At 31.1% G+C, this 26,419-nt stretch overlaps 1 protein-coding gene across 3 annotated transcripts; it reads left to right on the top strand.

Annotated features, from left to right (window-relative positions):
• On the top strand, positions 1–26,419 carry LOC143044296 (uncharacterized). 3 transcript variants are annotated; one of them, XM_076216232.1, is made up of 11 exons: positions 1–218; positions 2,579–2,706; positions 7,662–7,836; positions 9,267–9,404; positions 15,934–16,101; positions 17,241–17,342; positions 19,768–19,827; positions 23,236–23,304; positions 23,979–24,044; positions 24,825–24,903; positions 25,510–26,419. In XM_076216232.1, the coding sequence occupies exons 2-11, from the start codon at positions 2,665–2,667 to the stop codon at positions 25,916–25,918; spliced, it is 1,308 nt and encodes a 435-aa protein (XP_076072347.1). In that variant the 5' UTR covers positions 1–218; positions 2,579–2,664; the 3' UTR covers positions 25,919–26,419. The 3 variants fall into 3 exon arrangements, with proteins under 3 accessions (XP_076072347.1, XP_076072349.1, XP_076072350.1); XM_076216234.1 differs by lacking the exon at positions 23,979–24,044; XM_076216235.1 differs by lacking the exon at positions 23,236–23,304.

Below are 26,419 nucleotides of genomic sequence, written 5' to 3' on the forward strand. Positions count from 1 at the left end.
AATAAAACTAGTAGATACTGGTCATGTGTCGAAATGGAAAGATGCTTTTGTTTTCTGTAAAGATCAAACCCTTTGGAAGCAACTATTAAATGACTGTCAGCCTGAAACATGTAATGCTTCTGCTGTTGCTGATAAAATCATTAATAAGTCAAATCTAGGGAGGGAACAGTATTGGATCTATGGATATGTACTGAGATCACCTGTTATTGTCAACAAAGGTATTTACTTCAAGTTGTTTGTTGTGTTGTATTAATAAAATCAATTCAAAAATTGTAATAAGATCGTCCAGTTATACAATTGGTTTCAGTCAACGTTCCTTGTCAAATATGAAACTTTTTACATGTACTGATTGATGGAACGCGTTCAGAAATAATTATGCTACCTCTATACCATGCATTTAGCATAATGGATCATGTTCGGTCTATATTCAGAGCGTATAACACATGTTCATTATTGATTGAATCATACTTAAAATTCATCCTTCCCCAAACGCATGATCAATTTTTCGTTTACATCATATGTGTTTCAATTGTATAAGTCAATCAAAAAATGGCCTACATAGGACATTGAAAACCTTGTTTGGGGGAAGTTATATTTGGACAACAAGTGTAACTTGAAAATAAAATAAAACTTGAAAATAAAATACCCTCGTTTCCGACAGTCTAAGGATGATTTTCTAGCTTAATTCTACATTTTGGTATCAACTGTAATTTGGAAACCAACAGGTATCCCCTTACATTTCATCGCTAACTATTGATCGGATGAAATCCTAAGGGGTTGATAGTCAAACAGCAGAGATGCTATAAAAGTAATAAGAACTAATTACTGTGCTTATAATACATATTTCTGAAATAGCCTTGATGTGCTCAGAACCATTAATTTTCCTAAACAAAATAAATAATTGTTTAAGTGATAGAATCCACAAGAGCATAGAAAGACTAATTCAAGACTTTTAAGGTCAATGGCATCTTACGAAGATTCAACCTTATGTTTACCATAGTTTCAAAAATTCATAAAAAGAAGAAAAACCTAACTCAAGTATCATTCATGGTAAACCAATTTTTAAGCATGTACTTGGTGGAGGAAGGTTTCCGTGGAGACTGATAGTACAAAAAAACGAATGTTACGATATAACTGCTCACAAGACGTTTATGTCTGAAATATAAGCGTACGATACAAAAAAATCATATCACAAAAACATGAAAAATACTGCATTCCGAGGAAGATTCAAAAAAGAAAGTCCTCAATCAAATGGCAAAATCATTGACCTGAACTCGGTATTGTGTTAGTGTAACTCACACGTAAACTACTAGTAAACAAAATTACGTTCCATTGATAAAACTTAATGTTTACATGTAGTTTAAATCATGTTTTGTATACTGCAGTCGTTAGTCAATGTAGGTCTTGTGTAGGTTGAGAGTACACAACACTAGGCATTCAGAACATTAGTTTTACCATGTATGTTAAAGGAACAAACGATTTTGAATACATAGACAATTATCACTACTATTAATAAAGCTCTGTACAGAAATATTTGTCTTAACTTGATATATTCATTTGTTAGAAAAAAACCTTTACGTAGCTTTATTAACCCCTTATCAAGACTCAAATCATCATCATTTCCGAACACATAATTAATTTGAAAAGGTCTTCCCGAATCGACTAGACGAACACCGAAATATTTGCCACTGGTCTTTACTCAAACAACGATTCACTCAAATGCATTAGTAAATAAAGTGTGAGGTAAAAGCATTGTTTGTCTAGAAACTCAGATCCATTAAAATACACTTAGAATTTATTTATTTTTTAAAGCATATACCCCCTCCCTGTGCCAGGTGTACACAAATCTAGGAATTTAGAACATTAATTTTACCACGTATATTTAAAGTAGAAACGATTTGTGAATAAAATTAATATTTATAATAATTAATAATAAAATTCTTTACAGAAATATTTGTATAAACTTAATACATTTATTTGTTTACTCAAACAACGATTCACTCATAAATGCATTACTAAAAAAAGTGTGAGATAAATTGTTTGATTATCTAGTATCTGAGATCCGTTTAAGTACGCTTAGTAATATAAAAAAAAGTATTACCCTCTCCTTTTGAGAAATACTTTGTGGAGAAAGAGTACCAACTAAAGAAAAAAAATTCTCGCGCGAACGTTTTTATTTATTTTTTTTTTCGATGTTAGCAATCAAATATATTTTTTTTCAATATTTAACAATATAATGTATATGAAAACTCTGGATTCAGAAACAAGTGTAAATTTAAACTAATTGTAGACATGTTTACTCTATTTGGCGTTTGGTGTGAACACGGCCTTAGATGATTTGCCTATGATTTTAAGACCCTTTTTTGGTCATATACCTTCTAAAATACAATAAATCTTTGTCGTTCAAATTTTTATGTTTAAGAATTTCAGATGACGTAAACCTAGGAAAGCGAGTCAAATACACCCAGTTTAATATAAGTTTTATTTCATTTTCATATTGATTTGACAGTTATTCATATCTGAATTTATTATAATTGCATCCAAATTGTAGATGTAAAATGGATTTCTTGTATTCCAGGATGTTTCAGTTTAAAGGCAAGCCAAAGGGATAAATTTCACCGTGGTAAATTTTCATTGCAAAATAATTCAGCTTTTGAATGCGCTATGGCTTGTCCGTCGACTTCTGTTGGATACATTTTTCTAATGGTAGGTTTTTCCAGTTTACTCACATGAGTCATGAAAGTCCCACAATACAACATTGGGAATAAGAAATTTTTTAATGTATTATTGCATCAATTTTGTACTATTGAAGCATAAAAGTATGCAAAACCACTACTCGTTGTAACTTGGTTGAATTTTTAATGTTTCAGTCATTTCTGTCTCGCCTTGGGGAGGTCCAAAAAGCTAGTCATAAATATGCTTTCTTCCGGCGTCGGCGGCGGAATCAACAATGTATGAGTTTGTAGTTAGGTCTAATTATGGTCAATTATATTTGGTATCCAGTTGTTTAAACATTGGCATTTTCATATAGATTATTTGGTCCAGCCCCTTACATGCCCTAAGTCATGGTCTATTGACTAAGTATCGTTTTCATGGAGATTATATAGCCCAACCCCTCTTCATGGTTAATCGACTTTGAAACTTTTACATAGTTTACAAGGTAGTGTTTGTGTTTATGTTTGTTAAAAGTGAACTACCTGTAATTAGTCAATGATATTTGGTATACAGTTGTATTAACATTGGCACTTCTCATGTACATGGAATTTGTTATGTAATTTACCTCAGTCATAGTTCATTATTATCATAAAGTCCTAAAACTGGCGACGAGTAGCAGAGACTGTACAACGGATATTTGCGATCGACAAATTGAAATTGATGGCGGTAATTCTTCAACATGTTCCCCAACAATACTGGTATAACGATTCTAATTCATAGCAACAATAAAAAAACACGTGCGAAAGGTATAAGGTGTCAATGGCATTGGGTTTACGTTCTTACAGGTAACTAAATTTTGATACGCCTTGTCATTCACGTCACTGGTTATTATTGTATTTATATTTAGCGTAGTGCACCTGTTCTCAGTCAGAAACCTGATGTTGAGTGTTTTTCGTTTGTTTATGTGGTTCTATGTTGTTTCTCGTTTTTAGTTGGTTTTTTTTTACATAAATAAGACCGTTGGTTTTCCTGTTTTAGTGATTTTACACTAGTCGTTGTATAGCCTGCTGGTCGATATTATTCAATGATTTGCGGCGACGTTGTTTGATGAAAAGAGACGAGAGGTGTTGACTGGACCTTTTTCAACCACAGAAATCACAAACATACAAAAAAATCCTGATTTAGGTGTCTTAGTGCTGGAATGACGTCTGTACGCTTACTCCTATACTGTGCAATGCCGGTAAATATATAGATGTGTGGCCAGTGGCAGCTCGGTATTTTCTAGGAGGGGTAATCTTTTTCATTCTGACAACCCCTTTGTCCATGGTGCGCGGTCAACCCAAGAGTTTCTAAATCGCAACAGTCGCCAGACATGAATCTGATATTTATAAAAAGAAATTTTCAAATACGAACTTGGTTGATAAGATCTATGAATTAATTGTTCATAAAAATCCGTGGTATTTGGAATAATATTTGGCTTGTCTGAATTAAATGCTTTTTCAAATTGATTCCGAAAAGAATATTAAATGTACTCAATTACAAAGGACACCTAAAAAGGTATTAAAGGTAAGTTTTTACATTTGTTGTATTTCATTTCATTGGCAGATTACTCTACAGCACAAGCATGAACATTGAAATTTCGTTTTCATAAATTTCAAACGAAAAATACGCCACCATTATGACCTAATACTTTTTGCACGTTTCAGTTTATACGTTAAAAAATGTATACATTTGAAATAAAACTAAATTTCGAAAAATTTTATGAATGGTTTTGGCACATAAACATCGTTGCAAACCATCAATTCATACATACAAATACGTAATTTTACAGTTTCGGTTTGGATAAAATCCCACGAAAGCGGAATTTTCATTTAGGTGTTGTATTATTTTCGATAACGTTGTTCTAGACGAACATTTGTTGATCCTATCAATTCAATATGGTGGGTAACTCCGTAACAGTTGATTTGATGCATAGATGGGACTACACTCTGCACACGCCACATAGATTTGTCTTATATTATCAATCTGTCGCGATGAAAACGTATTCAATTATTACCAGCAGTTCGTGGCGTTAACATAGCTTGGACATTCGAAATTTCTTGACTGAGATATGTAGGACTCTAAAGTACGATAGGGACGATAGAACGCAATGATCACACTAAAGTGCGATGCCCCACGCTTAAGTGCGATTGTTTAATACGCAAGTGTGTGATATTATGTGCAATTCATTTGAACACGCTTAAGTCCGTTTTCCGCAAGATTATTGACGTTAGCAGCTTTAGGGATGTACTAAGAGGTGAGGTTTATGAATTTGTGTCGAGTGTTTGGACTTCTTTGTTTCTTTCTACGATGCTTGGTGAATTTTGCCCCATTACAGCCCTTTTTGTTTCTTTTCATATAAGAGTTTAACATGTTCAAAAGCTCATTTTATTTGAGACATACAGAATTTCACAAAATCTGGTGTATAGGTTAAAGAAATTAGCTAAAATATGAAGTTTCATAAATATTTCCGAAAGATTGGGAAAATCCTGGGCCTTATCTATGATGACTCAGTATAAATTCACAGTTTACAGTATGCATAGTTTACTTAAAGCCCTGAATTTAAAAAAAATCATAATGTATGCATATTTGTTATTTAAATTGTTGAGAAGTCCTTGTATTTCTGAATAGTGTGTGTGTGGTGTTTTTGTCTTCTGTATATCCCAAAAGTAAGCCGTAACAACTGAATGTGATTTTTTGTGGCTGCGGAATAAAGAAATACAAGTTAGAAAAACATAAATAACTCAATAGTTCTTACAAAAGTGTGTTCTTTTTCTTATTTTTGTTCTAAATATTCCATATTGCTACAAAAAGAAAAATAGTTAAGGAAATGTGAGGCCGCAGGGGCAAAATAACGGAACAAATGCCTAACCCCAGGAACATCAAACATATTATCTAACTTGTAAATGTTATGATTTTATTGTATTGTAAAAGTATTTTGTATAGAAAACAATAAGTGTGTTTGGAAGTTGTGTAAACATCAAATGTTAGCAGTCATTTCTTTTAAACTTTTTATGAATTCATACAAGACTGGTATCTTCATAAATACATGAATAACAACGTACACTTTCTATGAATTTACGACAAAAAACATGAAACCACAATATAATTATAAACTGTCCGTCTCACGATTGTATCAACACCAGAACATATTACGTACTTTTGTGACGTTAATTTTATCACAGGTAAATTCCTGAAAAAATATAATATAAATTATACTACTTTTGCATTGGTACTTTTTCAGTACTTAAAATATGTAGTACATGAAATTTACTTTAAACATTTAGTACTAACTCTTTACTTGAGAATTATTGTAATATTGAAGTACTTGAATTTTTCAGTACTTGATATGTACTTAAAATATTGGTACAACAATATTACTAACAATGATCACAGTATTTTATGTTTGAACATCATAACTTGATGAGATTTGAAAAAGACCAACTTTTAAAATGCTGAAAATTTTACAGTGCAACCAAAAATAAATTTCAAGTACAAATCAAGTACTGTAAAATACAGTTACCTAAATATTAAAATACTATTGAAGTAACAAAATAGTACTGAATGTTAAAAGTAGATTTCCAGTACTACATATTTTTGGTACAGAAATAATACCTATATAAAAGTAGCTGTGTATTTTAGGTCTATTCTAACAATGAAAATAAAGTTCAAAGAATTGTGTTTGTAATAGTATAATTATTTGTGTTTTCTAACCATGTCGAATTTTTTTTAAATCAAAAATGTTTAGAAACAAAACAAACCTCTGCATAAAGTTGCTTTAAACTAAAATCATATAAACAAAATAGCTTATACATACATAAAGAAATTAAAATATAATGCAATCAACAAACGATGTATCCAAATAAAATATCCAACCAGAATAACAATAGCAACAACAAAACTAAATGCATAAATGTTTGTTGTAAAACAACACTGAGACACGTCAAATAGAAAATGCAGATTCCAACTTTAAAGTTAGCAAAACAGTCTTATTCGGGAATAGTTCACGTTCGGTACTTACATGTAGCAGACCATACGGTGTATATGGCGAAGCACCATCTAAGATGTGGTAAAAACGTCGATTATTAGTTTAGACACAGACACATCGTATAGATTAATCAAATCATGTGGTGTCCATAAAATTTATGGAGGTCATTTTTAATCTTTCCTTCAAAGAATTATGTTGAAGCAGTTTCTGCGTAAGAACACCTGTATATGAAGTTCTCATAAGGTGAACACGCACGAGCATAACGCCCTTAACATCATATATAAAGCTTTACTATACAACTGGATTGTACATTCATGTACATTAATTGAGAACTATCATATTTCAGACTTGTAGTACACATATTTTTCTCAGATTTACCAGGTGCTTATAGCATGTGTACTGTGAAGCAGGAAAGCGGCCTGATTATTCAATTAAACATGTACCATTTGAGGGACACAATGGATCTATCAAAGAATGGTTGGAAAAAAAAATTAAAAAAAGAAACATTTTAAATAAATTAAATGGTAAAATATTCTAGGACATGTAAAGAGTATCTATAATTCTATCAAGGTTAGAAAGGTTTTTTTTGGTCGTTTGAATGAAAACCATAGTCGTGTATTGTTATTTCAATTTTACGATCAAATAAAGCACTAATGTCAGTTCATCATAACAATGTTATGTAACATCTTAAAGATGATGGTGATGGAACAGGCGGTCACCTACTATTTAAATATACTGACTCGGACGAATGTCATATGCCCTCAGAAAATTAATTATTTCAAAGTACAAAATTAAAGTAGTAGGTTTTTATATTTACTTTTGATTACTTTTCCGTTGTTTGCCTTCATTATTTTTAAAAGACATCGTAAGGTGTCTTCCTTGTTTGTCATCCTTCATCTTATTGGAATTATTCGTTTTCAGAATTTAATTTAACATCAGTCTTTGGTAATTTGTACAATAAGTTTTATGTTTATTTCAGGGTACCGAATGCCTTTGTATTCCTAAAAAATTATTCACAAGTACATTTAGCAGTTATTCAGAAGAAAGAACTAATACTTGCACGATACATTGTCAAGGGAGCGATGAAGATCTATGCGGGGGGGTTTCGTCAGACGTCGGAAAAGAACTTTACAGTGCATATGAAATAGTACTCCGTAAGCATTCAGAAGCTGCTATATTTCAAAATAATCTTTATGTTTAAAGTATGATAGCATATATATTTAGTTACAAAAATAATTATCACACTCTGTAACAAATTTGTCTAACCGACTATCTAAACATAGGTATTTAGCATAGTGGTCTATTTGCAAAATTCTTCAATATTTAGAAACAACTACTACCATTGGTCTATTCAAAAACAAATAATAACAACTTGTTAACTTTTTGTGTGTTTCGTGAATTTATTTCAATCTTCCATCATCACATAAACCACGCCTACTAACACTACATGAAATATAAACGGTCACAACGTGGTTGTTTTTAACCAATTATATTCCTAGTAATGTATATGAGGTTAGATAAATATATATTTATTTATATACATATATTTTTGAATATACGGTTTTCAGTGCAAAAAAGTGCCAGTTTACGTCAAAAATATTTGTACCTTTTTTTCATGTCAGTGTAGATTAAAAACAATAATAATATATAAATAAACCTTCAGCATGATTATTGTGTTGTAGGTTTAGAAGTTGGAGATGTCGTATTTTATTAATCATTGGAACACATGTCCAAAACCTAGCAACGAATATTGGCGTGTTCTTTTTTTTTTTTTGTTTAGTTTCTCAATGATTCATTGTTAAAGTAGCACAATACAAAGATTTTTTCACTCCGAATCAGACAACTTTAGACTGATGTAATTCATTTCATTCCTCTTTATATTTTATAAATGAGGTACCAAAGGAAAGAAAAAAGATTAATCTTTCAAATTGTGACAATTTCATTATGACATAATTATTACATAATTAATTATTATGTAATTAGTTGCTATATTGTGATGTCCACACTTGAATGAATTTAGCGTCTTTGTTCTTCATATCATCCCAAAATATTTTGTATATTCTTGTACAACACAGCTTGACCTCCAAAATCGTGTCTCTGACTTCCAAAAACATCAATAGAACAAATTTTATATCCAATTGAATTAAGTATTCTCTTATGAATTGATGTTGCAAACGTCATTGAAGATTTACGCGAGAATGAAATACAATAGGAAAAATCTGAGACACGTTTTTGGAGGTCAAACTGTGTTGCGCAAGAATCTATAAAATATTTTGGGATGCTATGAATAACAAAGAAGCTAAATTCATTAAGGTATGGACATCACAATATGGCAACTAATTACATAACAATTAATTATGTAATAATTATGTCATAATGAAATTGTCATAATTTGAAAGATTAATCCTTCTTCTTTCTTTTGATACCTCATTTATAAAATTTAAAGAAAGATAAGTGGAATTACATCAGTTTATAAGATGTATGATTGGGGATACAAAATCTTTATATTGTGATACCTTAAGTCGACGTAAAGGTTAAATTAGTATGAGCTGTTCAAAATATGTTTACGTTTTGAATTTTACAGGAAAAATAAGTCCTGGAATGCAGCTAGGGAATACTTGTGCATCAGCTGTTCTGAATAATACAGACACACGACATCGATATAAGTATACAAGATGCGGTGCCAGTTTGTCATATGTATGTAAAGGGTATAACAAAACAAGTATGTTGCAATGATATCAGATCATAGTTATTATGTCAGATCCACGATTAATCTACAACAGAATCGTCTGTGACGCTGGAATCACAGGGATAAAGCCATACAATGTCCTCATTAACAATAGAGAGGAATACTGTTTTGAATATAAATATCTTTGTTTATTTCACACTGATGTAACATTTGATTCAATACTACCTATGGAAAGTGTGTATGTAGCAATATAACTTCTTGGAATTTACATTCAAAATGATCGCGCAATCTGAATCAGAAAATATAAAATGTGTGATACGTTGTTCATGGTATATGTACTCATCGTAAACATCTTATTGTGGCTGGTACCTAAATAAATATTAGTACTAGTTCAGTGAATATGGAAAAACATACTTAACTCCATAAAATATATAAATGAACTTAAATTACAAAACAAACAAGACTAAAAAATGTCAGGGGCTCCTGACTTGGGACAGGTTAAAACATGCAGCGGGGTTAAACATATTTTGTGATATCTCAACCCTATACCTCTTGTTAATGAAGAATAAAAAAACACAGTTATACGTATAGTAAAACTCAGTTTAAAAGAATCTGAGTCCGATATCAGAAACGGTAACAAAAACAACTATGACAAATGACAATGAAACCTAAATAAACAAAGGACTAATAGCAGTTACTGACATGCAAGCTGCTTACTTCAATTAAACCGATTGCAAGATTATTCTTCATCATAAGAAAACCAAGCACAATCCCTCCCGTTAGAAGTTTAGTATCAAACCATCATAAAATATATGAGAGGAGCATAATCCATATCATGCCAACAACTGGTTTTAGAACAAATGTGTTTATTTCCGATGCAAAGACCCTATGAGTGAATCAATATGAATATCAAAATATGTCATTCGTAATGAACTGACAACAGTATAGTAACTATATTTCTTCTGCATATGTCTGTTTGCAGATTTTGTAAGCCTTTTGGGTGAATGTCGACATTTCTGTGCTTTAGAATATTGCCATAAAATTGAAAATAAAATACCTGAACGTACAATATGTCTGCATGTTGGTTTATAATTACGAATGATATTCTTGTACCGATGATAAAATTAAGTAAATGTTTTGATTTGCTTGTGTTATCACAAACCCTGGCAAAATTTGTTGTCAGTAATACAGAGATTTCTTTTGTTAAAATCAAGTACGTTGTTTCAAACACGAGCGAATTGAAAACAAGAACTATCTTTAAAAAAGATATCCGACGTATTTAAATTTGAGTATATGTTTAAAACTATCATTTCGATAACCTTCAGAAGCACAAAGATACCATTTAAATAACGTTTTCTCTGTTGGTGTTCAGTATTCTCGGTCTTCGTATCTTTCTGTTTACATTCACCAAAACCCCGCGGAAATCTCACATGGGTAGGTGCGTTCTTCAAGTCATGTACGTTCATACAACAAAGTTTACATTAAAAATTATATAATTGTCCCGAATAAACAGCTGTCACGGATGCAAAGAGCTATTGGAGAAACAATTAATTTAATAAAAATATAAATCTTTGTAAGATCTAGTTCAAATATTTATAGTTTTTCACTTGCTTTTCATCACGATATAATTAACGAGACGTTTTTTTAAACACAACCAAATCACCCACCATGACAGCATTTTGTCTAATCACAGAAAGGATTTTTGAGCATGCGTATTCTGTTGCCATAGTTAAGCGTCCTTAAGTTCAAAGGGCACAATCAATCATTAAAGGGAATACATATTCTAAGATATAGTATCATTTGATAGACATAATGAGAGATAAAAAAAAACTCTTTGCAATGTCTATTTTCGTAAACAATGTTTGTCGATTCACCATTCATGTACAGTGATTATTAGAGAGTTCCGAATAAATATGACGCCAATAACTTGACAAATTCACTGATAGAAATATGTCTAATTTTTAAATTGTATAAGCATTGAGAAACGAATTTGTGTTGAAAAACGTATGACGTATTTGTATTATGGAACATTTTGTGACTTTTGAACTGTATAAGAATATATTTGATGCTTCACTGTGTTCAATGGATTTAAATAAAGATCAATGAACTTTCTTTGGATTTTGGTAATGTCTGATTGTGTTTCAGGTTGTTTTCTATCTTTTAGAATATTGAGTGACTTGACTGAATGTTTATTCAGAAACACAACTCAACCAATTATGTTTTAGGTAGATATAAGTTTTCCATATAATACATCCTTTTTTTATCATACGTTTTTGTATTAAGATTTCCGTTAAATATATAGATATCAGGATCCAGAAAACGGCATTGTTCATTGTTAGTAATAACTTTATTTAAAGTCAGTTCGGGAGGATAAATCTATTAAGAGTACACACTCAGGACCCATTGGTTGTATTCGTCTGTTATCGGCTCTTTGGTCAGGTTGTTGTTACTGATACATTCCCCATTTCCATTTTCTTTTTTCATACTGAAGTCGTCATTATTGAGAGCCAATATATCATCCACATGTTTAAAAGTATTTGAATCAGATATTTTTTCGATGGGTCTTTGATGATTTAAGTCATACATTGTGCACAGATAGTTCCCATTAGAATTCCGATAACTTGACAATATACGTAATCTCCAAAGCAGACAAAATATTATCTGTTAAAAACTTAAGGACGGTTATAGTTTCAAAGCAGGTCCAATTGACATAATTCTTTTGTTTGTTGTTACTTAAAGACATATATATTTGCATTCTAACTTTTTAAATGCCCATGTAATGGGGTGTGTGATTTTTTGTTAAGAAGATTATGAGGCAAAGTGGTGTATAGGGTTGAAAAATTAAAACTTTGAACAGATTAAAAATCACTAAAATAAGCATGCAATTTATCAAGTGCTTCCAACGATTTTTTGACGCACCAAAAGTATTCTATTCTTCTATTTGCAAAGGCCTTGTTTGAACAATTTATTACCATGATTTTATTGTACCAATTGTATTAGACAATAGAATAGATAGTTAAGTAGTTGAACAATGACTTTGTAAGGAGTTTTGAATACTCCAAAACGTAAAAGTTTATCTAACATATGATAAATAACCCAAGAATATATAAGACTATTTTTTTCACATTTTGACGGTATCAACTATCGAATAAGGAATGAAGAAACAGAAAACTATTAACTAATTAAGTATTTATTTATTTCAAACGTTACAAACGGGACAGGTCTGCAAAGAGTACATACTTTACTTTTCAATTATTTTTCTTTCAATAAAACGCAAATGGTTCGATACGAAGCTAACATTAGTGATCTAATATGGAATATTCAAAGCTATACTACTAAGTAATGTGGTAATATTCTTGACAAAACACAAAAATGTCGACATTCACCCCCAAAAGCTAACAAAACCTTTAAACAGACTCATTTAGAAGGGATATAGTTACGATGCCGTTGTCATGTCATTCAAGATTGCATATGTTGGCTTTAATATTGATTATGTTATAGGGTCTATTCATCGGAAATATTTATTCTTAAACCAGTTATTGGCATGATACGGGTTATGTTCTTCTCATATAATGTATGATGGTATGATACTGAACCCCTTACGGGAGGGATTGTGTTTGATATTCATAGGATGAAGACATAATCTTTTTATCAGTTGAATTGAGGTCTGGAGCTTGCATGTCAGTAACTTCTAATAGTCTTTTGTTAATGTATATATCAGTGTTATTTTGTTTAGTTTCTTTTGTTACCTATTCTGACATCGAACTTAGACTTCTTTTAAACTGAGTTTTACTGTGCGTAGTGTAGTGTGTTTGTTTTTCTACATTGACTAGAGGTATAGGGGTGGGGTGAGAACACGTTTAATACAGGGTTCACACTTTGCCGAATATTGCTCCCGTTAGAGATCAGACAGCGGTACGACACAAAAAGTAAAAAGGTCGGATTACTATCCTCAATTATATAGAATATCCAATCATTGTCTGAACGCAGTCGTTTAAGTTTGTAACAGATTCCTACGGGTCGGGAAGGGTCTGAATAGTTTGGCGAAGCACCTCGACAGTTAGGTGCGTCCCGTAACATTCGGGGAAACTCAGCCTACTTTGTCTAGTCGGATTACAATCATGCCTATGTCGTGATAGATTCTGCTGTATCGGATCAAAATCCTAACAATGTTCTGTGTATTCTGGACGCTGTCCTGTGGAATGGGAATGATCTGGAGAAATTTTTCAATGCTGTTTTTCTGCCGATTGAGTCCAGATTGCATCCAGATCTTGTCGATTGCGAACGGTTTTTGCCGAAACCGGTCCGGAACACTTCCGTTATTAATACACGTCAGAGTCCCGACAATTATAGAATACACTTCGACTGAGACCAGACAAAGCCGTTTGCAATGCGATAGAGCGGACCGTGATAGGATTACGTTCCGACAGTACCTGGTCATCCCGAGTTTTCCGATCGACAGTTTTCCAACGGATAACTTCCGTTAGCGTTGGTTAACTGTCTGGTTACTGTCTGATATCTGTCGGATTATATTCGGTACAATCAGAACGCAATCGTGACAGATTAGGTCGAATTTTACCAGGCGAAATATACAAATTGGATAAGAAGCCGATTGAGAACGGGATTATCGGGATAAATTCTCTTGGAATTATCAGACTTTTGACAAATTTTAATCGGGAATGGTCCTGTCAAGGACGGCAGTAAAAATCTTGAATGTGTAACCCCAGCTTAACCCAGCTGCCTGTCCCAAGTCCGGAGCCTCTGGTCTTGTATGATTTTTATTTTATTTTTTATTTATATATTTTGGAGTTTAGTATGACGTCCATTATCACTGAACGAGTATATAATTTGTTTAGAGGCTAGCTGAAGCACGCCTCTGGGTGCGAGATTTTCTCGCTGCATTTAAGATCCATTGGTGGCCTTCGACTGTTATCTGCTTTTTGGTCGGTTTGTTGTCACTTTGACACAATTCCCATTTCCATTTATAATTTACATACGTTTTAAATCGGAGTGTGTGAATCAGTAGTCTAACTTCTAAAATATACGCGTTTAAATAAAGATCAACAAAGAGTGTAAATCCATTACTGGCGCTTAAGAGGACTCACCATACATATACTGTTCATTTTTTTGTAAATACTTGTAAATAATAATAATTAAATAATAATTAAAGCAAAAACTGACAGAAGAATGTGTTAACAGAGAACAAAAGAATACAAAAGAGACACAATTTAGATTTCGAAATTATACAAGTCTTAACAAATTAACAACAATGTTGAACATGGGTAGCAAAGAAAAGTAAACATATATATACGGTGACCCATAGTTGTTAATGTCTGTTTCATTTTGGTCTTTTGTGGATAGTTGTCTCATTGGCAATCATACCACATCTTCTTTTTGATATATATATAATCTCAGTAGTATGGGAAAAAAGTAGAATAACAAAAAAAACGAACTCAAAAACGAAAAGTCTCTAAACAAATGATAAAATCAAAAATTTGATGACGAGTCTATTGGGGAGAGTATGCCTTTTTCAAATTATAAACAATAAGAGTGTGCATAACATCCAACATGGCATGTTTGAAACTTTGATAACTCAGGCATTCGTTTCTGCTTAAAAGGACAACTTTGAAATTGAACCTGACAATGTAAAAAATATAAATAAAAAAGAGTGTACTTCAACGTAAAAAAATAAGTGCCAGGGAAAACACAAATATACAAATAAAAAAAATTAATATAACCATTCGACTTGGAAGTAATTCAAAACGGAATATTCTAATGGTCTTTCCTTGACTCTATGGGGCTTTCCTCTGGTAAGTAGGTTATTGAAAGCAATTTCGAATGCAATGCTCAGATAAATATTTTGAGGGACACACATAATGCCAGAGAGACTGAAACCTTATCTTCTTGTTTTTGTGAATGCAAATATTTCTGTAATCCTGAAACATCTAAACAAAAGTGAGAGTGGCATCAGACCAGAATTTAGTTTTTTTATACGAATGTGTATTTAATTAGTCATTTTGAATGGGAATTTTCAGTAAGAAGATTCAAAAAGTGTTTAAACTAAGATTTTAAATCTATCGGGACAGTTTATTTTGAACATAATCTACTGTTCTTTTTTATTTCTTGTGCTGCTTTTACAAGTAAAATTCTTTTACATGTGAAGTTTTTATCCTATGCAATATATCATAAACCACAATGTATGTACATGCAAACAAACAAGTACTTTATTTGTTGTTATAAAAAGTTGTATTGAAAACAAATTACCCCAATTGCATTGCAACTGAGGGGATACTTTTGCAATACTTATTCAAATGATAAGTCTACTTCAAAGTCACTTTATAAGTTATGTAGGTAATATCAAGAGAAAAGACAAAGGCAGGTATTGAACAAGTAAGGGGAACGCCAAATCTATAACTATGCGGATCATTAATAGATAATTAATAATAAATAGATGATCATATAAGCTTATCAAGTTTATATGTTAATGTTGCCTATTTTTCCAAACTCTGAATATTGTATATCAATTATGTCATGAATAATGTATATTCCCATTAATTACAAGGTAAAAGATACTACGAAGACTGTAATAGTGAAGCTGCATCTTGGTACGACGCTAGACACAACTGTCATAATAAAGGGTTGATTCTGACAAGTAGCATTGAACATTGGTGTCCAGGAACACAAAATTGGGTTGGAACTCACGTCACAGAAAGAATTATATGGGGGAATGGTATGTGCATTGAATATTTCATGTTTAACCGAAAAGCTACAATAAAATTGAAAATGAACATTTGTGGAAATTTTAAGTATAAACAATGATGTCATTAAAGATAGAATACGCAGCTAAGTTGTTACACAAGGATACATGATGCTAATCGGGCGCACTTGAATTCCTTTTCTACTTTCTACTATTGTCAGTTTCTCTTACAATTTTTAATTGTAATGTTCACTTGGTATCTTCTGTAGCATATCTTTAAAATGAATGATCACTTATAGCCAAAGTATTCTGCTTTGTACCATTAAACATGTTTCAGTACATTTTTCATACCTTTTAGTTGTGGTTTTTTAATTGTGAGATTGTACAAATTCTTCTTCTCCTGTAACACAAATGTCCAAGGTAAGTGAGTTAGGCACCAACAATTTAACATTTAGGAGATGGGGTACGATTACCAACGAGATTAATATCCACCAACGTGTGAATAAAGAAATAACAGTAATTATAGGCAACCGTACGACCTTCATCAATACAAATTAAAGTAGGCTATAAAATACTCTGACATGAATAATACGAGATAATTCTTTTGGGAAAACGTATGGCCTAATTTATAAATAAAAATAGGAAACAATTAACGAAAAAACAAATACGGCAGACATGAACCAACGATAATTGTGTGGTTTTAATTTAGGCCTCTGATTTCTAAATTGAATTATTTTAATATTTCACATGTCGGGGCTTGTTATACGTGTGTTATAACCGACATTATGGTTTGGATTTTTCTCATTGTTGAAAGCCGTATGATTGCCTATAAATAGTTGCATCTACTTCTTTTAAAAAAAATTGATAGTTGTCTTATTGGCAATCATACTATCATCGATATCTCCTGATATTTATCTGGAGAGCACAACTAAGAGACATACCAGGATTAGTAATTCTTTAGACTTCGTTAGAAAATTAATGTATTTTTCAAAAATGAATATACTTTTCAAAAAACACGAAAACGTGATATAATTATTACTGCTCGATTATTTGATTGGTAATGCATCAGTTTACTATTTTCACAACATGTATATATCTTAATACCTTTATCAACTAATTATGTGAAAAAAGACAACGGATATAAATGATTAAGTCAACCATTATATTTTTAGTTTCTTTACCAGAAAATGCATTATGTCTAATGCTAGTTATTGATGGATCTGAGGTAACACTTGAAACTGAAAACTGTGACAATGAACTATATTCTTTATGTTGTGAGTATTCATATTATTATTGTATACATTCATTCCGTATTATAACGGTTGTATACGTTACAGTCAAGATAAGACCGCTAATATTAGATACATGTAACAGTTTCATCTCTATCCTTTAATTAAACATAACACAGCCATATTTGAAAAAGTTGTATGTATGTTATCAGTCTCATGTATGAGTCCACTAAAAGTTTAAAAGAACTGTCTGCTATTATCTTATTTTTGCTTAACTTCCAATCACAGTTATTGTTTTCTATACAAAAGACCTTTGAAATAATAAAACCATAACATCACAGGTTCAATTGTCTGCTTTATGCCCGAAAGTAGGCATTTTTCTCTATTTTTTTCCACTGGGGCCTCAAATTTCCTAAATTATTCTGCAGTTTCTAGCAATATGGTATCTTTAGGATAGAACACACTGTTGTTAGTTTAAGTGAAGTTATTTTGCATTTCGTGCCTGTATTGTTAAGCCGAAGTCACAAAAAGGCAAATTTAGGTGTAATACCACCATTGATTTCCCCTATTAGTCTTTGTTAAATTTGCACTTTTAAAAAATGTGAAGAATTTACCTTTGTTTCAAATAAAGTAATACTTGGCATGAGTAAAGTTTAATCCTGTCCAGTACTATAGAAAAAAAATCACATAACATTTCATTGCATATAAGAAAATATCCATCACAGGAAGTTATAACCAATCAAATTTAACCTGTTTACAAGCTTTAGTAACCATGAAACCTCAAGTTTATAAAATATTCTATAGAAACTCTAAATAAAAAAAAATAATGGTGCGTTGAAATATCCAAGACATATGTTTATGACACAGAAATGTTGTACTGCTATAAAATGTAAGATTAATTACCTACAACTGTCAAATTCTAGGAAATATTTTTTTCGACCTATTTTCGTATACAACTGGATGTGACGTACCATGATTTGGTGGTATTACACATAAAGGCTCATTATTGGCCATGGGCTTTAAACAGGACATAAAAAATCCAAACAAACATTATTCAGGAAGGATCTATGAGTTTAAATAAATATAAGCACTTCTAAACAATTCAAATTACAAATATGCATATAATACGAATTAACTTTCCATTCAGAGCTTTGACAAGACAATAACAATCAAAACCAAGGAGTAAACAAAGACTCATAAAACCAAAGGACATTTACATCAACAGTTATAAATAATAATTAAGAAACAACACGAACTCCACTAAAAACCGGGAGTGAAATCAGGTGCTCCGGGAGGGTAAGCAAACTATGCCGAGTCCTCATAATCAGTGAAATCAGGTGCTCCGGGAGGGTAAGCAAACTATACCGAGTCCTCATAATCAGTTCCAGGATTCTCTCAATCTAGATGAAATATTTATTAAACTTCATATCTGAGTTAATTTCATTAAAATCTCTGTGAAATTCTGTATATTCCCTTTTCGCATTTTTGCATTTCTGTAAATATAGACAACACCATTTCAAAAACAATCCCTCTTTCACAATGAATTAAAATTATCCTTGGATCATACTGACTGAGTATTTCCATTCTCAGCACAGTAGAGTGATATGAAAAAAATATCGCTAGAAAAAACCTCGTCGTCATAGATAAAATAGCGATAAACAGGTTATCATATGGCTGTGAGGCATATTTTTAGCATTTATATACCCGAACTCGTTAGAGTTTAAACTTAGACTAAACTTCCGAACTACCCTATCTTCACTTTGTTCCTACTTTAGAATTCAATTTTCAGCGTAAAAATATGTTTTAATAATGGTACCATTCCCAAGATATGTCTCTATGAGAAGAAACGTATGAAGAAACAAGTATTTAAACATAAAAAATATCTATGAATATTATATATCTCAAAAAAGAGGCGTGGCTAAAGCAAAAACAGCTGAAATTACAAACTGCAAACTTAAAGGTTTCATTTATTTACATCGTTAAACAGGCAATTTTTCATGCGTCTTATTTTGAAGGTAACTGTAATCGAATCATGTAAAACAAAATATAGAAACTAATTGAATTAATTGCCTTTTTTACTTTTACCTTTTTCACACACATGGTATGGGACATTCATAATATCGAAGTAGCAAAGGTTGTATAATAATTTTCACAGGGTTTTTAATAGCATGTGCTAATTCTACATTCAATCATCAGTCGCAATGATTTGCATACCGACAAGTCATGCGCGTCTTGTGTATTTGTTTGTGCAAACTTACTTATGTAGATTGTATGGTAAATAAATGTAAAATATGTTCTATAGTAACTCATTGAGCTATCAGAAATGATATGTAACATAATAAATGGAATTCCGTTAGCCAATATTTTAGTTTGATAAAAGGAAGGCCATTTGATAACAAATTGTTTTTGAACTATGATCACTGTTGCCGTCTTTTTCTTAATTTTTTTTTTTTATATAATTTTCACACAGATACATCTAACGAGCAAGGAAGCACTGAAGCTACTATTAAACCATCGACTATTTCAACAGGTAAGTTTCGTATGGATTAAAATACAGCAAGACTTAGTCTATCAAACATATTTTAATTTAATTATAAATGGACAATTAAAGAAAGGTTTGTTATTTATAATGTCAGTATCAAAGTACAAACTTTTTAGAATATTTTGTTGTTCAATGGGTTTTGTTTAAGATCGAATTTTTGCTGTTTTTTTTTTTTGGGATCATTGCGTCAAATATTTTTTCGAATAGGAAGCGATTTGCAAAATTAAAATTGGAAGCAATGTTCTATTTATTTATCGACTGACATTCCTCAAGATTAACTTTTTGTACAAAAGCGTATGTCTATGTATGCAATATGTTCCGGGGTTAATTGTATATCAGTATGCTTTTGTATCAATAGATATTTTGATTTTGTTGTCCGTAGGTTTTATATAAAAGCAAGATGTGGTGTGATTTGCAATGAAACAATACCAAATAAGAACTAAAAAGGACAAAAAATTGTAGCATACCACATCTCGCTTTTTCATTATGGATATGTTTCCAAGGGTATTGTCTTCTTTTCAAAAATTAGCAACATTTCGAAAACGATACTTTTTTCATATAAAACAATAACTTGCTGAATTGAATAGTTAGTATATATGCAAAGTGTTGAAGGAATATCAGAATTACTGTGTCCATCTCTCTGTCTGTCTATTTGCCTGTGCCTGTTTATATAATACGTGCCTTTTAAGCGCAAATCTTTTTAAAAAGCTAAATTTAAACAGGTGAAATAGGAAACACTTTTTGATTACTACCTGAGAGTATGCTTCAATTAATACAAGTATTGTCTTCTGTGTTAAAGAGGATTTAATTAAACTTTGGATGGGTGTTAACATTTTTTAGGGTTTATGGGTCAAAGAGGAGTAAGAAATTCCCGAGGTGTTAATAAAAAGACGAGTCTAAAGGAAAACAGAAAACATCATAAAAAACCGAACGACCTAAAGTCAACAATATTAACTAATTACTAACAAAATGATATAGTTGAGCTTGAATATATGTTGATATAAAAACAAATGTGGTATGAGTGCAAATGAGACAACCCTCCATCCAAGTCACAATTTGTAACAGTAAACCATTATAGGTCAAAGTACTGTCTTCAATACGGAGTCTTGGCTCACATCGAGCCATATGCTATAAAAGACCATTAGTGTAAAACCATTCAAAAAACCAACATCATGAACATCATGAACCATATCAACAAACAATAGCTACTGAACATCAATTAAGATATTTAGATATGATTAAAAATCGGTTGATACCGATATCCGTATGGCCTACACGACACATGATTCTGAAATACATTGATTCACGAATATTATACATCAATGTTTTGAAACCAAAAAATATTTAAGGCATGAGGTTTTTATCGGATAATAACTTTCCGTAATATATTGAAAAACTAAACTAAAACCTATTATGCACATTTTTTCATTTATTCAAAATCCATAACGCATAATCAACATCAAATTATTAATTTGGTGATTTTTGATTGCACACTCTTGCTGCTAATTAATTATCTACTTTTGGTGACGAAGTATTAGCAAAAACAAGACAATCAAACTGTTTTTTCGTCAATTTTCATTCTTTTTGTACACATTTTGGTTTGACATTTTCGATAGAATTATTCTATGTCTACTTGATTAATTTTCATTTACACCAGGGAAAACAAATCACAGTATTGTGATGATTTAATCTTGATTTATTTTACAACAATGTTTATTATATCAATTATTGCACAATCTGATATCTTTATTCTGACATCAAATAGCGCCTACAACTGAAATTAAGTGTTGTGTTGTGTTTGATTTTTGTCAAAACAAATATGTTTAGACAGAATACAGAACTTTCCAATATAGTTTTTATCTTTTTACTAACTAATACAGATATTTGATATAGTTGTGCCTATAGATTTTTTTATAAGATAACAAATCTGTCCATCTTCTTAGTTTTGTTCCAAACTGCATTGCATTGGTAAACTACACAGGAGACAGACCGTTTTATTCTAAAAATTTCAAATTTCGATTTAGATGAACAAACTAAAGCTTACTAGTCATTACTAGGAAGCAAAGACTCACCTAATTTGTAATATATTGATTAAGGTCGTACAACTTATGGGAGTTCTAAAAACACAAAGTCCGACTTAGACGAGGAAAACACAAATATATCTGGTAAAGTTTTAATTTTGTTGCGCCTTATTGTTACTTTTATTTTTATTTCATACTCTGTTACGATTTTTCTAACTAAAGTGTCTCTAAATATTAAACTTGAAACGATTAAATTTGATTACGTATATGCATGAGCTTGAGGCTTTTTCTGTGAGTCTTGCGTTTGAATTCTTTTTAGATACGGTCATTGTTTTTGTCTTTGAGACACTCATCCTCTAAACAGGGGAATCACACAATTGTAGAATACAACTTCATTAAATAAATCTCATCCCTGTTTAACGTGGGATATTATCAAATACTATGTGGGGGTATTTGGGGAGTTCACGTGTCATAAAAGGGAAAGAGAGAAGATACCGTAGGAATGGCAATACAAATCACGAGTTAGACGGATAAAAAGAAAAGAATTTGCGAAAACGAACGACGACACTATTAAGTAAACGCAGAAGAAATAATCAGGTTTTGTTTAATATCAAGTTAGAGGTCGGATGATAAAAATAATCTGCCATTCCGATATGCAACAAACATGACACGACATATGTTTCTAGAATAATCTGTTTCAGGTATAACCGACACAAATGTGTTTAAGGTTAAATATTCTTAATATAGTCAAGTATTATGAAATGAGTTTTTTAGTGATAATAATGGTCAGAAATACATTGAACCAATACATGTGTCCATACTTAACTACACCTGTACGCATGTTTTTGCATGTATCAATAAATCGCATAAATCAGTTACATGTGCAAATTGATGTTTGAAATTTGAAACATCATTATTTTATCTATATTACGTTTCTTAATGGTAAAACAACGTAATCATTTGACTATAATGTGTACAATTAATTTTGATGTATTTATGATAATATTAATATCAATACTTGCACAGTCTCATATGTAACTTTATATTGACATCTTAAGAGTCTTAAATACATAGGGTGTGATATGTTTACTTTTTTTCGTAGCTAGAACGTCTTGTTATCTTTTTTAGACTTGAACAAATTTGTATGTTTGTAAAGCAACACGTATTTATATGACATATTCTTATATATATTAAACGATGCGATAATTATTTTTTTTTCTGTCTCAGCTGCATGACATTGGTATACTATAGTAGACACCTTTTATATTTTAAAATGTTAAAAGACCGATATAGGTAAACAGACTTTAAGTAAGTCAATATGAATTTCATGACATCACTTGATAGCAATGACTTTTATAATTTGTTATACATTAAGGTCGTACAACTTATGGAAGTTCAATTAACACAAAGTCTGATTTAGATGTGGAAAACACAAAAGAAATCGGTAAAGTTTCAACTTTATTGTGCTTTATTTTATTTATTTTTTTACTTTTGTTCTTCTTTCATACTCTGTGATAAATCTTTACCTGAAGATTTTCAATAAATCAAAACATAATATGATGAAATTTTATTACATCTAAGCATGATTTTGACGCTTTTTCTGTGACTATTGAGAGTACCTTATTTTCAAATACGCTCGAGCTATCACCCAAATATTTTATCAGTAATGAGTTTCAAAGACCACTTTGATATGTATATAAAGAATTTACTAAATCGCATGACTAGAAAGATTTTTTTCTGAAATCGTAATATTTGCCAGAAAAAGAAAATCAAATTGCTTTCAAATTCCCAAACATAAGAAGCGCATGTCTCAGTTGACTCGATAAGTTCTACAGATATATACTAAATGTGTTTTAATGTGAAGAAAGTAGAGTAATCGACAAATATGTTTATATTTTTTCATAATATAATAATAACGTCTTTTTAGATCAAACTTTGTGTTTGCAAAGCAATATCAGAAAAAGGTTATATTACAGAACTATTATAGATATATGGGAAAGCTTTTTTAGTAGAGTTTTTGATGAGTTAACGAGTTTTAGGTAAAAGGACTAAAATATATCAGTGTAAAATGACCTATTTTGATAACAAAGGCTTAACGGATTTACATTATATTTTTAGGTCGTACAACTCTAAGGGGCCCATTAAACGCAGAGTCTGATTCAGATGAGAATAAACCAGATTTCAGTAAGGCTTTAATTATGTATCGTTGTACGCATGCGACTTTGTTGAGAAAGGATTAGAGAAATACGTGTACAATTGTAAAACACCTCTAAATATTCAAAAAGTATATGAGATATTTTGAAAGTTGCAATTTGGAGAACAGTGGCTGATTGTATTTTTTTCATATTCAATGATGTGCAAAGTGCACATTTTCTGTATATAAAAAAGCGACAATTTGCATTCAAGATTCTATTATTTTCCAAAATTGATGAATATCATTTATTTTATTTCTGTAGAAACTTAGTCAGTGGTTGTTTGTTTTCTCAAATAATTAGCACAAACTCCATAGATAGCAATAGTGCTTACGTGAACAGTGTACTATAACTGTTTTCCATCGGTCATTTTTTTTTAATTTTATTTTACACCTGTTTTTCAATAGAAATTGCCATAAAAGACATAAATAAAATAGAAAAAACATCAAATTATGTTTTTTCAATTTTTTTTTATTTATTATTCACATCATTACTTTAACTTTGAATATCAATTTAATATAACAGTAACGTGAAAGTTAGGATGTAATATTTCTACTAATTAACTAAAAAGAATCATCAACAAAATATTTCAAACAAATGAAATGAATAGGTGTAAAATCAAAATGAAATATACTAAACATAAAATGTTCATAAAATGGTCCAGTCTTTTGACAAGTATTCTTTCCATATCCTTGATTTAAATCATGTGTCAAGTAAAATGTGTCTTTTTTGTTTTGACATTTAAAAAAAATGTTAAACTTTTTTCTTTTAGTTCCAATTATAGCCGGGAGCGTTGGAGGATTTGTAGCACTTGTCATTGTCGTAATAATTGTGTTCATCATTCAGAGAAGGTATGAATTAATACATTATACTTCACCAATGATTTCAATCGTTACGAGATCATAGATGTATTATCAAAATGATGATAAATTCACATGTATAACTTACATAATTCGTGCATTGCGTGTCCTCTATCATCTGTTTCAGTTAAAGATACAAGAAAATTGTGTACGCTAGACGTGCATTTTATCTGCACAAGACTCATCATCGATGACCAAATCAAAACGGTCGAAACACCAAAATAAACACGAAGTTTTAGAGAATCAAAAACCAGAAATTCAAAAAACATTGTGCTAAATAAGGTTAATGCCATCTGAAACAATAACCATTGCATTTAAAGCGTTTTATTTTCAATCTTTGTTAATGTTGTTGTTTCTTGTAATATTCAATGGAAAATGAAATAGGAATTGAAAAGTAAAAACAAAAACAAAAACGAACTCCGACGAAACAAAGTATATTTATATTATTCTCTGTTTTGCTATTGAAAATATTGGTTTTAGAGTTGTATATCTTTTTTTCTTTTGTCGTTGGGTAAGAGATCCTGGATTTGTTCTTGAAGCAACATATGGTTTCTGATTGGAACAGTTTTATGTTAAACTGCTTTTTGTTTCTTACAGAAAAAAATCCAACAACAAGCATGTGGATACAGCCTTTAATCAGGGAGAACCTGACACTTACTCAGAACCAATCAAGAATACAGTTCCAGAAGAAAGTAGGAAGTTAGTAGTCGAGAATACCATTCCAGAAGAAAATACAAAATTAGTAAACGTTACAGAAGAAGGAATCTATAATCATTTGGGAGACTCAGACAAAATGATTGAGATGAAACCTCAAGATTCATCAATATATGATATAACGGGGGATGATGAATATCACGTGTTTACAGGGACTGGAAAACAGACAATAAAAGACGATGATGACCTGTATGATCATGGTGCAACAAGTGATGTTTACAACACATTAAATGACACAGTGACACCAAACAGACCGGAATCAGACACATACAATGTAATCAATGCAAAATGATGTAAACGAGCAATACGGTTGCCTGGTCATCTTGGTTGACCACGTAGGATTTAGAAATGCCCACATTCCCTAATGAACAATGGAGATGTATATTCTTCATTTAAATTCATACGGCTTTTAAGCTTCATAAATCATAAATCATTCTTCTTTCAATCCTTTGAACTGATATGTGTAAGATAATTTATTTTATTTTATAGAAGATATATAAATGGCAGTAATTATGAATTAAAGGAGATTCTGGCAGAGACCAGGAACAAATGAACAGATGTATATGTATAGTTCGTTTTATGTAAAGACACCATAAATATTTTCTTTTTTACTTTCTTTATTGATTTATACATTTTTTTATTTTTTTTAACTATAGCATATAGATTCCACAATTTTGAAAATGTATATAGAAAATTGTGAAAAGCTGTTTTATTGTTATTGTCTGTGAAATTATGATTTAAACTGGATGAAAATAAATCTCATATCATGCAAGATCAAATGTACGCAAATGGC

This window comes from Mytilus galloprovincialis, chromosome 9 (assembly GCF_965363235.1).
Source record: "Mytilus galloprovincialis chromosome 9, xbMytGall1.hap1.1, whole genome shotgun sequence".
Classification (NCBI taxonomy): Eukaryota; Metazoa; Mollusca; class Bivalvia; order Mytilida; family Mytilidae; genus Mytilus; species Mytilus galloprovincialis.

Coding starts and splice junctions, on each gene's coding strand:
- LOC143044296 (XM_076216232.1), top strand. CDS start 2,665: ATGGCTTGTCCGTCGACTTCTGTTGGATACATTTTTCTAATG. Junction 23,305..23,978: donor GGAAAACACAAAAGAAATCG/GTAAAGTTTCAA, acceptor TTATATTTTTAG/GTCGTACAACTCTAAGGGGC. Junction 24,904..25,509: donor GTGTTCATCATTCAGAGAAG/GTATGAATTAAT, acceptor TGTTTCTTACAG/AAAAAAATCCAACAACAAGC.